At 30.6% G+C, this 20,492-nt stretch overlaps 1 protein-coding gene across 1 annotated transcript; it reads left to right on the plus strand.

Moving 5' to 3' along the window:
• The first annotated feature begins 7,821 nt into the window (after positions 1–7,821).
• LOC111396024 (shikimate O-hydroxycinnamoyltransferase-like) lies at positions 7,822–10,942 on the plus strand. The gene is made up of 2 exons (XM_023022268.1): positions 7,822–8,348; positions 9,846–10,942. Exons 1-2 carry the CDS (start codon positions 7,935–7,937, stop codon positions 10,839–10,841), a joined length of 1,410 nt encoding a protein of 469 aa, XP_022878036.1. The 5' UTR covers positions 7,822–7,934; the 3' UTR covers positions 10,842–10,942.
• The last annotated feature ends 9,550 nt before the right edge of the window (positions 10,943–20,492 follow it).

A 20,492-nucleotide genomic window follows, 5' to 3' on the forward strand; every position in this document is an offset into this window, starting at 1 on the left:
TCGTTCTCGACCTACCGAGCTCAATAAAGGATTGAAAGACTTCATGGTACTGGGCTTCTGGACGGTGGGATACGATGGAGGGAGACCCCCTGGGGCCCTTAACAGTCCCAACTAAATATTCAACACTTAGTGAGTACTGGAACATTTGCATTTATGTTTATTCACTTCAGTTCAGATTCTAACTGTTGTTTGGTTCTTGTAGGTGTTCTTCCTCAGGTGTGAGTTGTCCATCGAGGTGGAATGGCTCTCGGTTGGGCACTTGGAAGGTCCATTTCACGAGGTCAACACTTTATATGAAGACAGTCATATTTTGGTGATGGATGTTGCTCTGTTAATTTTTTAGGTATATTCTCAATGGACATTGTGGCTTTCTGATTTCACTAATAAAAGTAATTCCTTTTGAGATAGTAGATTTTGTTTAGGCAAATTTTTGAAAAAAAAAAAATCAAATCCAAAGCAAATTATAGATCCAAAGAAATAGGGGTAAGTGGCAACAACATGAAGAATGCTAAACTAGGGTAATTATTTATTTATTTATTTTTTCGAAAACTTTGAATTGACGGGTTGTAGGAACTTTAGAATTATTCAATCAGAAATTGGGAAAGAACATTATTTTTATGAAGGATTCTGATATTAGGATTAGGCTCTCATAACAATTATTGAATTTAACGATAATCGTGTTAAGAAACAAGAATCACAAAATTAGTTGATAAATCGAATTCATACTCATAGAAGACATTGTGGATATGAATAATAACAGTTAAATCTTCCATTCCTTGCTTCTTACAAACTATTAGCCATCAATAAGGCAAATTAATAAAACAATATGGAGAGAAATGGAGAGCTAGTATTTATATAGGAAATTATTGAGCCGTCCCATTATGACTTAAACTCTAACTAGGCTTTATATATATTTTCAGACCCACATACTTAAAATTACCACATCATATAAAATATATCTCATAAGGTGTAAAACGGTCAAATTGATCACTTAATATTTTTGGCTCAATTACAATATCATTATGAGCCAAACATCTAACCCGTAATTTTTACAATCAAACGTGAAGTCATCTTACGTAACATACATGTGGCGATTAGTGATTTGATACAATGATGTTGTAGTTTTTTTATTGCATTATGTATCAAATCATTAATTTCCACATTATGACACATAGGGCGATTATGGTAGTATAATTGTAATGATTGAGTTTTTAAAATAGAGAGCATCTTATGTTTAAAGTACAAGAGACTATTCAAAATAACATTTTCAAATAGAGAGTTATTTTGTTTCTCCAAATTTAAAGAGTCAAAATTCAATCTTTTATAATTAAGTGCATTCAAATTATTTTAATTTTCAAATAAGGAAAATAATATAATAATTTAGAGGAATGCTAATGAAAATAGAAATTAGAGAAAAATAATCAATATTTTTTAGAATAGTAAAATTAAGTGTGAAAGATAAATAGACTATGGACTTACTTAAGAAATTTTATTCTTTAAATTTATAGTTGCTCTCTAAATTGAAAACGTGCTACTAAAAACAGTCTCTTGGAGATATTTTTAGCCTCTCTAACTAATAGCTCAGACAAAGCGTTTTTTCTTGACAGCAAACGTGAAGTTGATCGCTTAATGCTTGCATTATTATCATTTATTTCTTTCCCTGCTCTAAAAATATTTTATTTAACTTTAGTTTATTAACTTTTTTCTTTTTTTAAACGGCTTTTATTTGACTTTAGTTTCATAGTTTTAGATGACTTCATCTATACAAAGTCAAAAACAACTTTATCTGATAAAGATTTAAATAAGATTTATATAATGGTAATTTTGAGACTTAACGTATTGTTGAAAACTTTATAAGTATGTACAAAGTTTCTATGAATCTATTAAACAGAATTTGTCTAGTTGAAAGTTGAAAAAATAAAAAAATGAAAAATAATATATATATATTGTATTTCAAAAATCTGAAATTGTATAATTGATTAATTGTAGAAATTATTAAGTAAATATAATATTTTATAATTTTGAATGCTTAGTATGTATTATTTTAATTATTAAATGATTTTTATAATGATTAAGTTTATAGAATATCATGAAAATGCTCTTAACCACTCTAGTTGATAGATTGATAAATATCTTGGCTAAACTTTGTAGTTAATTATATTGGACTTTATTTTTAATACAAACTTTGGAGCTAGTGATTCTTTAATTATTGAAATTCAACCTTACATTTCAAAGTTAAGCCATCCAATTTTGAGATAAAGGAGAAGGCTCTAAATTTTATATATTATTATAGGACAAGGGTCAACAAAAAATAAACTTTCTTGGATCAACAACTTGAATTTATTTCAAGGATAGGTCCAACTAATTTGAAAATAATTTTTGTGGGCACTTGAAATTATATAATAATAAAGTCTTGCAACAACCACCAAGAATAGGATAATAAATTGAATATACCCTAAAAATAGCCAAGAATAAATATATAGTGACAGGAAAAATGATGACATCTATAAATGACTAAGAAGGCATTCACGACATAATCAAAGCACGAAATATACTTAATGCTTGCATTCAAAGCTTATCCTATGATTAATAACTATATCAAATTGAATCATAGTGTAAAAGTTAATTTCAAGGAATCAACGTCCATTGACCTATAATGGAAATATCTGAAGAAATTACACCATGATGTAAAAGAAGAAAGGGAAACCATTTCTTAATGTTATCCACTACAAATTTATGGGACGATTGGGTTACAATGAAATCGAAGAAACAAATAGAGAATATGAAAAAGAATAAAAATAATAAAAAATTGTTTTCTACTTCTTATATTTTTGTTAGAATTATGAACTGAATGTAATTGAAATGGAAATAATAAATGAATGGTAATGAGTGCGTTTTGTGCATTTCTTGGGACTATATTACTAAACTTTTATGTTGTCAAATTATTAATTTTTACTTAATTTGAATTTATTTTATTTTGTTTTTAGTTATGGAGTCATTTGAAGCAATTGGAAAGTGAAGAAAGATAAATTGGCCATCGGATGAAAAGTTTGAGAGATCAAATTCCATACTTTGAAAATTGAAGGGATTAAATTAAATTGAAGAAGACATGTGTGTACAATTGAATGGGCTAAAAGACTAAATTGTATTATTTGGACAAAGTGAGGCGTCGATGAAAAATATTATTTTAATTGGGCCTTGGAATTGGGATGTTAATGAAATTCTAACTGGACCTGGAAATTAATTGGCATGAATTATGGAAGTTAGAAATTCTAAAGAGATTAGATTTCTTCTGGGGAAGAAAAGACAAAGACAGAGGGAAGAAAAGAGATTATATACACGCAGACACGCAGAAGCCAACATAAATAGGAAGAAGAATATATACATACGCAAAGGTTGAACCCAACCTTGAGGGGCCAGCCCAGCCCCGCCCTGTCCCGCCCCTCCCCTAAAGTTTTGTGAGGGAGGTAAATCGCGGGATATGTCCCAACAAGTGAGGGAACAAGAGTTGTCTGTACACTGCTTCTACAAGGAATCCAATTTCATAACTCAGGAATCAAACCCCCACACTGTGACTGTCAGCAAAACATGAGATAACCTCACCGCAGAGAAGAGCAGAGGATCATAATTGGAAAATAATTCCAGACTTTCGGGCAATAATTTGTGCAAAAATTTTGAAATTAATCGCCTTCTTTTAATTTTTTGATAATGTTGTTCAACTTTTATTTATTTTATTCGGACATTATACTAGGTTAGATTAATTTAATGTTAGGATTATGATGAACCTTTTATTATGAAACTTTGAATTTCGTATCTTATTTATTTTTGACATTCAAAGCATGTTTTCAATTATTGAATAATTGATATGAATTTATTTTTCTTTACAATTAATATGCGCAATAATTGTGTGAGTTTTGTGGATTTTTTACTTTCGAATGATTGAAAATTAGTTAGGCATAATGTCAATTGTCATAGAGTCCGACATGGGGGATATAAATATACGCGCTATGCTTTACGTGTTCTTTAAATATTCATAAATTTTTAATGCATTTTTATATATTTGCATTCTTATAGAAGAACAATGTTATATTTACCTACACATTTTTATTGAATCTTTTGCCTACACTCACAAAAGGAGGTGGGTCCCACAAGCTGTAATTTTTAAATACGTGGGGCCCACGCACATGTGAGAGCAGGGCACCAATTAAATAACCCATTTTTGTTACATATTTATTTATCCCCTTATAGAAATATAGTCGAATCAAGTATAATGATATGTTTAATTCTAATCGAAAGATATCGTTAAATTTCAGAATATTGATCTTTATAATTGAATCGTGTTGTCAAATTGTAAGATTTAGGGTTAAAGGGAATTGATATGATGTGATTCGGGATCCTTATAAGCTTTTCATTACCATATATTTATAAAACTTGTATTTAATTATAATATTGCATTGATTTTAATTAATTTGGTTCTGCATTCATACGTAATCTAAGTGGTTACATTTTAATTATAGAAAAAATCATAAATTTTCATTGTTTCGGTTAAAACTAAGTTAATTCGAATTTGAACTAGCTCAATCTCTGTGAGTACGATAATTAGACTAAAAATTCATTTCACTACTTTTCAATGAATTATATACTTGCAATAATTTCAAACGTATTTTTGTGAAAAATAGTAATTGATAGATTATGATAAACACATTTTGCATACAAATGAGAAGAGATGGCTAAGTGCCCACAGGGCATATCTCCCAGTGGCAAAGGGGTGGGCGGATAGGGCTCAGCGCGACAGTGTGCAGAGTTCGATTCCCCGCAAGGTGAAATTGGCTTTGTTGCAAGCGGGAGTTACCATATGAGTTAATAGCCTTGGCCTATCCATGTGCTCTCCACCCTAGCTCCTGGGAGGCACATCCTGCGATTTACCTCCTCTACAATAGCCCAAAACAGGGTCGGTGGGGGCCCCTAAGGTTGGGGTTCAACCTTTTTTGAGAAGAGATGGCTAAGTAGATTCAAATCATCTGCTACTCTTGTATTGTCCATTCGAATCCAGTCTACAGACTTGACCGGTATTTATGTACTTGTTAAGAAAATAACTAGTGGTTATAATCTTCTATCTTGTCATGTCAATACAGAAAATTTGAAGTTGTACTGAAACTTCAAAGTTGCCATTGCTTGCATTAAAAAAGGCCCTTAGAGTTTTGTGAAGAAGGTAAATAGTGGGATGTGTTCCAACAAATCAAGAAATAAGAGCTGTCTGTACATTACGCTTACAAGGAGTCCAATTTTATGTCTCAGAAACTAACTCCCACACTACAACTGTCAGCAAGACGTAAGATAACCTCACTCTCGTCCTTTGCACCACTGGACAACACTCGGGGCACCATTGCTTGCATTATATGAACTACAAAAAGATGCCTAAGTAGTTTTAGTCTACATCATCTACGTACTTATTTTAGTAAGCGCAGGTCTTTTATTACTTTTCATCATTTACTCCCATTTTCTTTAGTAAACGACAATCTTCTCCTATCTAGCAGGAAAAGAGACTGGTTGGCACCTACCAAATTTATCATTTTCCTCTCATGTTTTTGTATCGAATTTTATTTTTCTTTCTGTAATATTGTACTTATGTGCAATATCTCGAAAAATTCCATTCCTTGAATGGTCAACATGCATGCACACGTCTGAGGGTCCCGATATTTAATTCGTAGGAGTTTAGTTCCTATTTGATAGAGATTTTTTAAAACTAATTTTTTTTTTTAAACTCGTTTCCAATCACAGATTTTTCTAATAAAATATTTTTGCGCGTGGACATATAACTTCTTCGTATTTTTTTTATCACACATTCCAAAAAATATATTTTTTAAAAAATTTATTCTCAAAAAATCTACATCTAATAGGGTCTTAGAATTTTTCAGTAAAAATGGCGTAACACAACTCAACATGAACAAAGGGAAAACCCGTGAGCCGTTGTGAAATGCAGTCGAAAGTCCCAGTGTGATTTAATATTATATTCATCTCAAGGCTAAGGTGAAGTCAATCAAAGTTTTTAGTAAGACTAAGTCAATTCATTGCTTTAATCTGTTTTTCACACACACACACACACACATACACACACACACACACATATATATATATATATATATGTGTGTGTGTGTGTGTGTGTGTGTGAGAGAGAGAGAGAGATCGATAATTAAAATGTAAAGGGGTGTTCTCTTTGTATTTCAGTTTTGAGTTTTGAATTCATTTTGAATTTTGTGTTTTGAGTGTTTGTTTTGAAATTGTTGAAAATACGTTCTTTTTGTTAGTTTCTCAAAACAAAAAAAATGAAATTTTTTTTTTTTGAAATTTTGAGAATCACCACAACCCCACCTTAAAAAAAAAAGGTGTTTTCCGCGTTTTCAATTTTTTCAAGTTTTACACTGAAAACGCCTAAAACGACAAAAAAGTCGTTTTGTGTTTTCTTCACAAATTTTTTTTTTCGTTTTCGAAAACGGGAAAGAGAACACGTTTTCACCGTTTTGAAAAATCGAAAATAGAAAACGGCCCGAAAACGATAAAGAGAACATGGCCTAAACTTTCATGCAATAGCACCATAAAAATAGCATATCTGCTGCATATGCTTAAAAAGAGAAAAGTAAGTTTTATTAGTATAAAAATAATTTTTAGAATCGTCTTTGGAAGAATAACTTTAAAGTAATTTGTCTTACTTTTAAGCACAATTAAGTCTCTATTTGATGACAATTATTTGGAATTTTCAATATTTTTGAATAATGAATTTATGGAGAATGTACAGTTAAAAAGTAGAAAATTTTTTGGATTTATGTGTAAAATATTTTATTGTATGAATATATGATTGAAAATAAGTATGTAAGAAAAAAGAATTTTGAAATAAAGAATGTCAAACAGGTGCTTAACATGTTTTTTGTGTTAGTCGTAATCCCTCATGACCTGAACTTTTGGAAATAAGGTTAGGCCACGCATTCCATATCATGGATTGTCTACCTACACAAGCTTACTATAAAAATGTGTTTGATTGATTTTTTTTTTTAATATATAAAAAGGTCATTTTTTTCTCCAAAATTCTTAATTTTGGGATGTTTGATTGATAATTTTTTTCATGAAAAATATTTTTCAAATTTTGGTCTTGTGACTATATCTTCCTTAAAAATAAGAAAAAACATTTTTTTTTTAAAGAGAGTAATGGTTATTATTGTTTAGGTAATTATCTCTCTCATCTACCCACTTTCTCATAACTACCTACCAATAAAAAATGAACAAGTATAATATTTTCTATGTTAAAACTAAATCAATCAAACAAATTTAATTAATATTTTTCATACAAATTAGTTCTAGGCAATCAAATTGCCTGAAATTTATTTTCTCCAAGCTCACAATCAAATGCAACCTTAGAGTTAATTTTGTACCAATTCTTTATGTGTGTGTTATATATAAATAATTATTTCTTCTATTTGCTTGTGCACATTCATTATCATTCACATTCGACATTTATTATCGTTTCCACTTTATCTTGAAAGGAAAAAATATTGGCGTAGAATGGACGTGGTTGAGATGACTTTTGAAAATATCGAACCAAACCTTCACATTTCTTGCCATAGCTCGAAATAATGCAGTAGCAAAAGCCTAATTTTGGAATCAATAATTTCAATATTCGTTATATCACAACTTTGACTGTTTATAGAATAACTTAATTGATTTTGTACCCTTGTGACTATAATTTTCATTAAAGAGGACAAAGTGAAATACCCAATTTTAAGTAACTGGAGGTTATAAATAGACATAATGTCCTTCTATGGAAAACACCTCTCTCTACAAACTCTTCTTTGAGTTGTGACTTGTGACAACCACGCTTTTTCATTCTTAATTTAATCGAGTAGTAAAATCTACTTTGTTGAGAAAGTTAAGGAAAAAAGATGATACATGTAAAGAGAGATTTCGAGGTGAAGTTGAGCAAGAATGAGGTGGTGGCGCCAGTATTGCCTGTGCAAGAGAATAGGATGCCACTTTCCAATCTCGACTTGCTCTTGCCGCCGATGGATGTCGGTGTTTTCTTTTGTTATAAAAAACCCGAAAATTTTACGTTCGAATCAATGATGGTTGTTCTTAAGAAGGCCTTGGCACAAACTTTAGTATCATACTATGCATTTGTAGGCGAGCTTGTGAAGAACGAGGCTGGGGAGCCAGAAATTCTCTACAACAACCGGGGTGTCGACTTCGTCGAAGCCTTGGCTGACGTAGAAATCAAGGATCTTGATTTGTACAATCCAGATGCAACTGTGGAAGGGAAACTTGTACCAAAGAGAAAGAAAGGTCTGCTGGCCATTCAGGTGATTACTTTACTGAAAAATGCTCTTATGTTTGCATTTACATTTCCAATTTTAACAATTAATTCATGTTAATTGGCTCGAGCGAATTATCGCTTTTGCATAATCCTAAATGTATATTTTAAAAATGTGTCTTTCTATCTTCATACGTGCTTTTAGGTCTTGATAAAGATCTCAAGACCTGAATATTCATATTTTTTACAAAGCATTTGTTCTTACTAGAATTAAATTACTATAATATATTCATTCAACTCTTAAAACAAATTTATAGTACAATATTGTTTTACAAGTGGGATCAAATGTTGCAAGGCTGGCTGGAAAAAAAAATGTTTAGGATGGCAATTTTTGTTTTGTTTTAGGTTTGTATTGTTACAAATTGTGCTACGATTATATTAGATCAAAAAGTTACCATGTAACACCAAAACTGACCATATATAAATTATAAGAGTCGTGCTGTGCACAAATTATAAGAGTTACAGCCCCCTCACATCGGGGGTGGCACGGGCCCCACAGCACAGTGAGGAGGCTGTACAAACAGGTTCTTCCAACTTATAAATAAAAAGAATTAATTACTTTGTACGATAAAATAAAGTTCTACGCATTTACATGGTGGACAAACGAACAATATCAAGTTCATTTGATGTTGCTGAACAGTTAAGGTTATGTAAAACATCAATCATAAGAATCCTAATGGTCCTAAAAAATTTGAATATTTAGGGGCTATGTGATAAGAATAATTCTACTTTGAATAATTCTACTCCTACAAAGTTGGTGTACGAAAGTGGAGTGTCAAAGTGTGTTGGCAAAATCTGGACCCTTGATTTCAAATGATTTAAAAATCTATTTTTGAAATGATTTGTGTAGATTTAATTTTGTAATCTAATTTCGTAAACCCCCTTTATTATCGTAGCATAGCTCATGTGATAAAGTACTTAATAAAAGTTCAACAAAATTTTGAGAAAATTTGATGAAATTTGTAGATAAAAAGTTGATAAAAATTTTGAGTCTCATGAAATATAATTTTAAATTTGAAATTTGATTAATTAAAAAGTTAATAAAAGTTATGTTTTTTTTTTTTTTTTTTCAAATTTATCTCGAAAGCTTAGTATTTATTATTTGCACATACTCATAGGCCATAGCACATAAGAAGAATAAGAATTAATAAGTACTGAAATTTGTTGATTCATCTTAAAAAAATCAGACCATTTTAAATGTTTATTTATTGTATCTTTATTTGTACTAGATTTTTACTCTTAACGTAGATATAAAATGGTGGCTTATATGAGAACACCAATATCGATATTAGATTATTCCTTGGGGTTTAAACGTATCGTTTGTTCATTTGAACTGAATGCAAATCTGTTATATATTGTTTATTTTATTTCATTTTTATTTTACAGTTAAGTTTGTCTTAAGTTAAAATGTTTACTTATAGGTAAGAAAACTTATTTATAAAGAACTTACTTTTACAAAATTCTTATTATCTCATTTTGATGGCAGGCCACGCAACTGAAATGTGGCGGAATGGTGGTGGCGTGTACATTTTCTCATCGGATGGCAGACGCCTACTCCGCCAACATGTTTCTCGTTTCATGGGCAGAGATGGCTCTCTCCAAGCCATTAACTCAAATCCCATCCTTTTGCCGGTCAATTCTTTTCCCTCGCCGCCCCACCATTTACGACGTTTCGGTAGACAACATGTACGTTCCAATATCAACTCTGCCGCCGCCGCCGGAGGCGAACGATCAAGGTTCCGATGCCGATGATGATCAAATAGCAATAAGTCGAATATATTATATCCAATCTGATCGAATCAATGATCTCCAGTTATTGGCTAATGCTGATAATGGCAGTAGCAGTTCTAAGCGAAAAAGGACTAAATTGGAGGCGTTCAGTGCCTTCCTGTGGAAAATGATTGCTGCCGGAGAATTTAATCGAAATGATAAGTTTTGTAGACTGGGAATTGTGGTAGATGGGAGGACTAGATTGATCAATGGAGACGAAAATCAAGCGAAATTGATTGAACCATATTTTGGCAATGTTCTGTCAATCCCATTTGGGGAGAAGAAAATTGAAGAACTGAAGGAAAGGCCATTGAGTTGGATTGCAAATGAAATTCATGAGTTTTTAGAGTCTGCAGTCACAAAAGAACATTTCTTGGGGCTAATAGATTGGGTGGAGGCTCATCGTCCGGAGCCATGCCTGGCCAAAATATACTGTTCAGGGGCAAGTGAGGAGGAGCCGGCGGTGGTGGTGTCATCGGGGCAGCATTTTCCGGTGAAAAAGATGAATTTTGGGTGGGGAGAGCCTTGTTTTGGCTCGTACCATTTTCCATGGGGAGGAAAATCTGGTTATGTTATGCCAATGCCAAGCCCAAAGGGGAATGGAGATTGGATTGTTTACATGCACTTGTTGAAAGGGCAGTTGGAGTTGATAGAGACTAATGCAGCTAATGTGTTTAGTCCTTTGACTTGTCAATACCTTTGCTTAGACTGATTTTCATTGTGTATTCAACTTCCCACATTCCTGATAATTTGATAAGTTCATAAGAAGAAGAAAATAAAGCTGAAATCTTTAATAGTCTACTTTAATTTAAATCGTGTCAATTTACTCATAGCCAGTGTTCTAAATGACGACATTAAGACACAATGCATGGTGAAAACGTTAAGCCAAGCGACTTGGCGCCTTACATGTCGGTCAACGAAAATTGTTGACCGCTAAGGTACGCCTAGGCGCAATTATGCGCGTCTTGGCGCGTATTTTCATCCTTTTTTTATTTTTCAAATTTTGAGTTAAAAAATTATTAATGGTTATTTTCTTCATTTGCACTAATTTGAAATAACCATTTAGAGAGAGAGAGAGAGAGAGAGAGAGAGAGAGAGAGAGTAAATTTTGTAGAGAACAAATTTCTATTGCTAAATTCGCTCTACTTGATATGAAGGAAAGCCTTTCTTCTTATACAGAAGTCCGGACCTCAAACAATTTTTCATTATACCTGAGTCTTGAAACATCTTGAAGGAATCTTGAAAAACAGCACCCATTTGTCTTCTTTTGAATAATTAATCCATCTTTTGGAGAAGTAGAGAACAACATCTTGAACATTTCATCTTTTGACTAACTTTAAAAAGTAGAAGTTTTACTTTAATAAAGTTGATTTTGAAATGCACATCTTGAAAAGAATATCCTTTGATTGGTAACTCGAAAATTTCTGAATTCATCAAGAAAATTAGGTTTTTGTAGTCATTTGATTCTTACATTTTTTTTATGTGTAAGAAAATCATCATAACCTAAATTAATTAGGTCATTACCATTGTTTGTCTCTTGAGAATTTTGAGATTCTTGATCTGAGTCTTGGGTACTTGATTTTTTAGATCCATTTTTAGAAATCTGTTCATAAATTTCTAATAATTCTTTTGGATCTTTACACTTTGATAGCATTGAAATTATCTTTTGTTTTTCAGTCAAAAAATCTGCTTGATGATCTTGTTCTTTCTTTGAGAATTTTGAAACTCCCAAATTTCTTTGTTCTTGATCAATGATTGAACTGTTTTTGGACAACAATTTGTCTCTTTAAATTTGGACCACCATTTGACTTTGAATCTTCTGATAATTTTTTGAGTACAGAATTCATCATTGTGATTTTGAAGCAAAAAGAAATTCCAGCAAAAGATCCAGGAAACTTTCATATTGAATGAGAATTGAAACAAAACATTTTCATGAGGTTTTAAAAATATTTTTGCCTCTCTTTTGAAGTATTCATATCCTTGAAGAGTAAGACTGGGCAAAATTTTCTCTTCAAATCCATGATACACAAACCAAGTTTGAAACCATTTCGAAAAATGAGGACGACAATTTTGATTAAAAAGAATAAATCATGAATGAGTAACAGTTCTAAAGAAAAAGAATCTATACCAAGCATTCAAGTAATCAAAATAATTGAAAAATTCAAGAGTTGAAAAACTTGTTAAGGAGAGCTTGAGTCTCTTTTCTTTCCACGGGTCTTGTCCCCAGCCTTCGTAAGACAATACCCTAAGGATACTGATTTTTGAATACATCGTAACTTCTTTATTTTGAGGATCTGGAGTATGAGAAATTATGGCTGATCCAATTTTCAAGTGGATAGTTTCATAATATTCTCGGGATTTTTTTACATTTGAAGGCATGAACCAGAAATTTTTTGGAAAAATGTTTGGAAGACAATCTTCCAGGTTTGAGTATCTATTGAGCCAAGATATTTTCATATCAAGGCAATTTTCAAAGATACTTTTGGCAGAATATTGAAAATTTTGAGGTGGGTTAATTTGAAGAAGTTTTCCAAAACTTTGAACGGCTTTCTTGTAATTTGAAGGGGTAGTTTTTTTTTTTTAAGCTTATTTTGGTCAGGTTTCTTGATAAAGGTAGAGAGGGTATTTGAAGAGGATGAAGCTTCTTGAACTTCTTTTTCAGAATGATCTTTTGAGAGATCATTAATTGAGAAAAATGGAGTATAATTTTTCTTTCTACTTTGCTTCCTTTGAAATGTATTTTGATCTTCTTCTTTAAGTTGCTTCGCCCAACTCATTTTCACTCGTTTTATGAATGAACTCTTATATGAGGAAGTTTGCCAAGAAGTTTGTTTTTCCTTGTATATAAAGGATTTCAAAATCGAAACAAGACAAAATAGCCTGCTATCTTTCAAAGATTTGTTTAGAAATAAGATTTTTCACATCTTTTTTGTAAAACATCTTTTGAGACTTTGCAATCAGTTTTCAAAATATTTTTTTTTTGATAAAGTCGTCTTGAAATTTTAAAATACACAGTACTATTGAAAAAATTTCTTTTTTGATAGTATAGTAATTCTTTTGAGGGTCAGTCCACACACCACTGTGGTACCTAACTAACTGTTCTTGAGATGACTCTAGTGGGATTTGTTTTAAAACACCACCATATCCAATATCCGAGGCATTTGTCTCAATGATAATTGATGCTATTGGGTCAAGTATGGAAAGACAGGGAATATTTTTGATTGCTTTTTTGACTTTTTGTACAACAACTATCTGCTCGTGACTCCATGGGTCAGGATTGTTTTGTAATCTTTTGAATAATGGGGCACAGATTTGACGAATGCTTTTGACAAAATCAGCCACATAATTGACACAACCTAAAAAGCGTTGCAAACTTGTTTTATCTATGATTTCATTTGAAAATTTGTCAATGAAATTAAGACTTCTTTGAATTGGAGTTAAAGTACCAAAATGAATGTAATGTTCAAGAAAACGAATTTTTGTTTGAAATAAAACAATTTTACTAGCAGAAACTGTTAAACCTTTTTTTGACAATATGAATGAATGTATAAATATGCTTAAAATGTTTTTCTATACTTTCAGAAAATATAAGAACATCGTCAATATAAACAATAATGAAACTTGAAAAGGGATTGAAAATATCTTCATGATTTTTGAAATTCAGAGGGAGCATTTTTTAGACCGAATGACATAACTTTTCATTCGTACTGTCTTAAAGGAACATTGAAAGCAGTCTTGTATCTGTCTTTTTCTTTAATTTGAATTTGCCAGGAGCCTGACTTCATATCAAATTTTGAAAAGATGACAACTTTACAAAGACGATTTAAAAGATCTTTCTTTTGAGAAATAGAATATCTAATCCATTGAAGAGTAGAATTAAGAGGTTTATAATTGATAACTAAACGAGGAACTCCTCACTCAATTTCAGGAAAATTATTGACATAGAATGCTGAGCAACTCCAAGGAGACTTGCTTGGATGAATTAAACCTTTGTCAAATAAATCATTAATTTTCTTGATACAAAAGTCTAACAATTCTTTATTCATTTGAATAGGGCGGGATTTTGTAGGAATATTTGATTCATGAAAATCAGAATTGTAAGGAAAAGAAATTACATGTTTCTTTCTATCCCAAAAGGCATTTGGAATTGTTGGACAAATTTATTTTTCAATTCTATTTTGAAGTTTTGAAATTTTTTCTTAAAAAGAAGATTCTTGCAATCTTTTTTCTATTTTTTGAAATTGTATTTTTTTAAGAAATTGAATATGATTTCTTTTTGAATTAATATTATTGATAATTTTCAAAATTGCAGTTTCTTTTAAAGAATTGATATCTTTATAAGAAAGAGGATTTGTAAATTCAAAAATTATCTTTTGACAAAAAACTTTTGTAGTTAATCCTTTATAATCAGCTTTAAAATGATAAATTTGAACAATAAAAGGTGTACCAAGAATAACTTTTTGATCTAAATCTTTTACAAGATAAAAATTATTTTTGAAACAAATATTTGAATTACAAACTTGAGCTCTTGAAATTTTATGATTAATATTAAGCCTTTTACCATTAACACCATAAAGATACTCAGTAGTTTTTTCAGAATATTTTGTTGGAATCAAGCCTTCTTTGATACAATTTTGATCTGCTCCTGAATCAATAAGAATATGAGTGGTGAATTTGAATTCTTTATTGATAACAACGGCCATATTGCAGTACCATTTTTGGAGTTGAATTCGATTAATAACATTAACCGTTTATTCTTCAGATTTAAGAATTTTGAAATTAGAATCTAATGAATAATCAGATGATGAAGAATGTTTCGAAGATCGTTTGGAAGAAACTTTTGATTTTCCTTTGAATTTTGAATAAAATTCATCATTTAAATCTTTTGCTTTCATGCAAACAACTTCCATATGAATTTCTTTGACTTGATTTTCAAGAGATAAGATTTGAGTTTTCATACTCTTAATCTCTCCTTGAAGATCGGGAATAGAAGGTTTAGAACCCATTTGAGTTTTCATACTCTTAATCTCTCCTTGAAGATCGGGAATAGAAGGTTTAGAACCCATTTGAGTTTTCATACTCTTAATCTCTCCTTGAAGATCGGGAATAGAAGGTTTAGAACCCATTTGAGTTTTCATACTCTTAATCTCTCCTTGAAGATCGGGAATAGAAGGTTTAGAACCCATTTGAGTTTTCATACTCTTAATCTCTCCTTGAAGATCGGGAATAGAAGGTTTAGAACCCTTAGAAAATTCCTTCTGATCACGTTTGAGGATTTGATTGATATTAATATCATCAAAATCTTGTTTTGAAGTAGAAGGTAAAAGAGAGGAGAATTTTTTCTTGATATTAGGATTATCAATCCTATCAATAATATCTTGTGTAACTTCTTCTTCACGAGATAAAACATTTATAGTTTTACAACCACATATTTTTTTATCTGACTTTGAAGATGTATCAGAAGAATGAAGAGAAGGTTCATAATCAGAATCTTCTTGATTAAGAAAAAACTTGTTCTAATTCTGAGTTAGACTCATTATCAGAACTAGTTTCAAAAAGATTGAGAAGTTGGATTTTAGTATCTTCATCAATTTGAAGATTACTAATTTTATTTTTGAGTTGACATTTAATGGAATAATGACCAATCTTATTACATTTCCAGCAAGTAACACCTGAAGAATTTTTTGAAAATCTTCTTTTATCAAAAAATTGTTCAGAATAATTTTTTGAATATTTTCTTTTAGAAAATTTCCTATTTTGAGAAAAAAATTTGGATTTTGAAGAAGGAGGAATGACCTTTTCAAAACTATATTGTTCACAGAAAGACCCAAGTTCTTTACGACTTTTTAATTTTTCTGTTTTCAAATTGGCTTTGAGTTCTAAGTCATTACATAAACTTAAAGCTTCTTTATTGATATAATTGATAATTTCTCCATATGTAAGTGTTTGAAGATCATCAAATTCTTAAAAAATAGAACTTTTTACTCTTTCTGCAAAGAGTTTTGGAATACCTGAAATAAATTTTTCTTTCCAAAAAGATTGTTGACAATCTTCTCTAATCATGATACGAGATAAAACCATATCTTTGTACCATTGAAAATCTTGTAATTTTGGACATCTTAAATTTGTCAAAATGTCATTTTGCATTTGAACAATATTTTATGGAGTACCAATAAAATGTTTGATTATAGTTAAACGAAGAACGGTAAAACTATCACTAATTTCATTACTATTTTCATTATGAATAATATTATTATTTTCATCACGTTTGACAGCAGAAAAGATAATGTCTTTCTCAGTTTGAGAAAGATAATTATCCCACCATTGACCAAGCTATCCAGTAAATCCAAGAAAAATATTATTTGTAGCATCTCTTCTTGAAGTGCCTTTTGCAAGATAAGTTTTATAACACATGGTCATTTGTCCCATAAAATTGATGATTTGATATTCTGTAAGTCCATCAAGATTCCACTCGACACCAAAATTACCGTCATAAGTTCTTAGAAGATTAGCTTTTTCTTCAAAAAGCTGGTCTAGAAATGAAGGACGAGGATAAAATTTTGGAATATTTTGATAATCAGATTTTCTCAATTTATTAATTGAATCAAATTTTCCATCAATAAATTGAGATTCAATTTCATCAATAGTATTGATATTTTTGGAGACATGAAATTTTTTTAATTGAGTGGCAAGTTCATAAAGAATTTCACTTTTAGTTTGAAGAGTAGAAGATTTTCCAAATGGAGGAATAATATCATTGCTTTTGAAAATTGAAGAGGAAGAGGATGATGGTTTTGATGAATTCTTATCTTTACTATTACTTTCTTTAGATTCTTTAGAAGAATCTTTTTGAGAAGTAATATTCTAATATTTAGAATTTGATTCTATACCCGATTGAGCTGAGAACACATAGATTGAAGAACAACATTAGTATAATTGTTCTGAAATTGAATATTTTTGATATCCTTAGCAACAATCTGAGATTCATCAGATCATTCTTTAGGAATCCTTTTGAGGGGAGATGCAAGGATTTCAATTTTTCCATGGAGAATAACTATTTCTTGCATAGGAGGATGAATTGATTGGAAGGTATTTCCTTCTGGAGTTTTCCAAATATTGTCACAAGTTTTTGAAGTAAAAATTTTTGTTTTTTCTGGCTTTTTACCAAAAACTTTGAATTGAATCTAATCGTAGAAACTTAAATTAGTAGAAGATTTAAAATAATCTTCCCAATATGATTCTTTTTGTTTTGAAGAAAAACTTTCTCGAAAAAGTCTTCTAAAATTTTTGAAACAAATATCTTGATCATATTTGAATTCTTTTCTTCTATCAATTTCAGAAAAAATAACATTACATTGACTATAAAGGTTAGAAGGAGGAACCATATCAGAAAAAGTTGGTGATTCTAGTTTATCATCATCTTTTTCATATTCATTTTGATAATGAGGTTTTGAAATAATAGGAGTAAAATCTACTCCTTTATATGAAAATTGAAAAGATGATCTAGGTTTCTCTTCAGACCGAGTAGAAAAAGATTTAGCAGAATTAGATCTTTGAATCCTTGAGGAACAACCTTTGAATAGTATCTTAGCTTTTCCATCTAGAAAAGTAAGAATTTGATTTGGAGTTGTTTGAGATAAAGCAAGAACAGGTGCTTGAACATTATCAAAATTTCATTCAAGTCCACGAGATTGAAGATTTCATGGAATTCTTTTTGGAATTTCAACATTTGAATGAAAAGGATTAACTTCAACTAAAAGACTTTCATCTCTTGGCGAAGAATGAAGAGTGCCAATATTGAGTTGAGTATTCATAAGCTTATAATATACTCTGTATATTACAGCAAAAGCATCTGAACGATTGTCAAATTCAAGATTTTTAGCTTGAATATGAAGATTGAGAGAATTTAAAATTGCTCCATCAGTAAGTTTGATAGAAAAATCTGGATAACAATTTGAAAATACTGGACGACTTTCAAGAATTGATTCAAGAAGTGAAAGCATTGAATTTTCAAAATTGAGATGTCTCTTATCTCTAAGAGTAAAAAGAATTGGAACATCAAGACCAAGTCTAAACAAGGGCTCGACAGCTATTTGAACTAATCCAACATGAAGATATTTGACTTTCTTCTTATGAGATTCAATAGAATCTTTTGTAAACAAATTAATGAAAACATTTTGACTATTAATTGAAACAGTTTGTTCAATAGTTTTGATAACATAATTTGAGAAAAATCAAAATTTCCTATTTCATAGATGGCATGTTTATCCATCTTTGGAATAGTTCAATTTTGAAATCGTTGTTCAATTTGAGCAATATGAAGTTCATGAGCATTAAAATCATTTGACGCATATGATGATGTAGATGCATGATCAATTTCTTCTTCTGTTTGAAAAATATTTGTTCTAATCTCATTTGGATGCCAAACTTTTAAGAGGGGGGGGGGGGGGGGGGGGGGGGGGGGCGGGGGGTTCATGCCATATTTCATATATACTAATGGATGCCAAACTATAAGCTAGCTTGGCTTGGATTAGCTGATTTGTTATATATTTATTCATTCTCGATGTAATTTAATACAATAAAGATAATTTTACAACTAAAGTTTGATTTTTGAGAAGAATTTGTGCATTATTTTGATTCATTACTTGAGGCCATATTGTTCTTTCAGATTATTTTTGGTGTAGTAGGAATTTACAAGAAAAGGTTCCAAAATAATCTTGTCGCCAATTGAAGGTTTTTAATTAGTGTCTTGTTCCATTATATAATTTATCAATTATGCCCGTGGCTAACTGAAAAGTGAAGAAAAGTTTATATTTAAATTATTATTCTAAAAAGCGTAAAGTGTGACTAAGCGTAAGACTTGGTTTCAAACTTTACGAGCTTAGACAAGGCTTAGTGTTACTTATTTTTATTATCTTTTGAAATACTTAATCATTCTAAAAATTATTTAATTTAAAATAATACATACCAAACATGTAAAATTAGTAAATTCTATATTTACTTAATAATTCATACAATTAATCAATTATACGATTCCCAAGTTTTCAAATTGTAAAAGTTAAACTATTTTTTATAGTCATCTTTCAACTAGATAAGTCCTACTTGATAGATTTATAGAAATTTCATACACCCTATTGAAGTTTTCAAAAATATGATATATTTCAAAATCATAATTACATAATATAAATAGCACCGTAACTTAAATCTTATCTACATAAGTATGGGATGAAGTCATTTTAAGTTGATCGCTTAATTCACTCTTACTGTCAAAGCAAAGCGCCCTTTCCCACTTTTTAAAACACTACTTATAATCCATAGATTTTAATGTAAAATTTGCATAAGTTATTTGCTTGATTCATTCTTACCGTCAAGACAAAATGCTTTATCCCCGCTTCGGGTTTAGACGCGCACTGCTTATTACGTAATTCTAGGGGAGGGTGTCATGTTAACCTACTTGATTTCTCATGTTTTCAATGACTTAGCTATATTAATGCATCTAAATGTAAATTACTTTATTCAATTGTTTTGTACTGAGGGTGGCCCACAGTCTATAATCAGAGGTCACTCCAAGTACCAGGTCATACCGGTGGGGCCCGACATGTTGACATCTATTTTGGCCTAGTCTCCCGGCTCAAACGTTGTAATTGTCAATTAGTAAAAGTTGTAAAATCTGATTTTAATTTAAATCAAAGTCAAATAATTAATATTAAGCACATTTTTTATAGGTTCCATAATTTTTTAACTACAAATTTCAAAAATTTCTATTATAATCTACTAAAAAATCTAATTTTAATTACTACCAAACACTCTTGACCAACTTCTCTCTTATCGTAGGCATCGTTAGCCTAATCTTAATTTGGGAGGTGATATGCTTAATTTTCATATTCTATTATTTTTTCTATTTATTTTATGATTGAGGTTACATCATGATGACAACCTACAGAAAAGGTAGAGCAAAGCTACACTTATAGAAATGGCGGCTACAGAATTGATACAAAACACACACATGCGTCTGTAATCTTTTTGTGAAAAATTGTTCTGTACATCCAATTTTTTCCGAAAAGGTAGATGAAAGTAAGCAATTTAATAAGCAACTTCAAAGAAAGGAAAGTTTGTTTAATTCAGGTCTTCCTTTTACTGATTGGAGTTTGTTTAATTGAAAATGACTTATTTGCGCAATATTCTTTTGCAATTAAAAGGTCGAAATTCAATAGATAAATAGCAGAATTTAGTGCAGCAAGCAAGCAACTTCTTTACAAGGAAATTATGTTTGATTTTAATTTTATTCACTTATGAAGAACGTTCTAAATAGCATAAAGTGCAATTAGATGGTGATGCCATGTTTCAAAATTTTTACGAGCCT

This window comes from Olea europaea, chromosome 6 (assembly GCF_002742605.1).
Source record: "Olea europaea var. sylvestris chromosome 6, O_europaea_v1, whole genome shotgun sequence".
In the NCBI taxonomy this organism is placed as follows: domain Eukaryota; kingdom Viridiplantae; phylum Streptophyta; class Magnoliopsida; order Lamiales; family Oleaceae; genus Olea; species Olea europaea.

Bases quoted from the DNA above. Each gene is read 5' to 3' on its own strand.
- LOC111396024 (XM_023022268.1), top strand. From the start codon at position 7,935: ATGATACATGTAAAGAGAGATTTCGAGGTGAAGTTGAGCAAGAATGAG. The intron at 8,349-9,845 runs GTGATTACTTTA...TTTTGATGGCAG, and splicing joins AAGGTCTGCTGGCCATTCAG to GCCACGCAACTGAAATGTGG.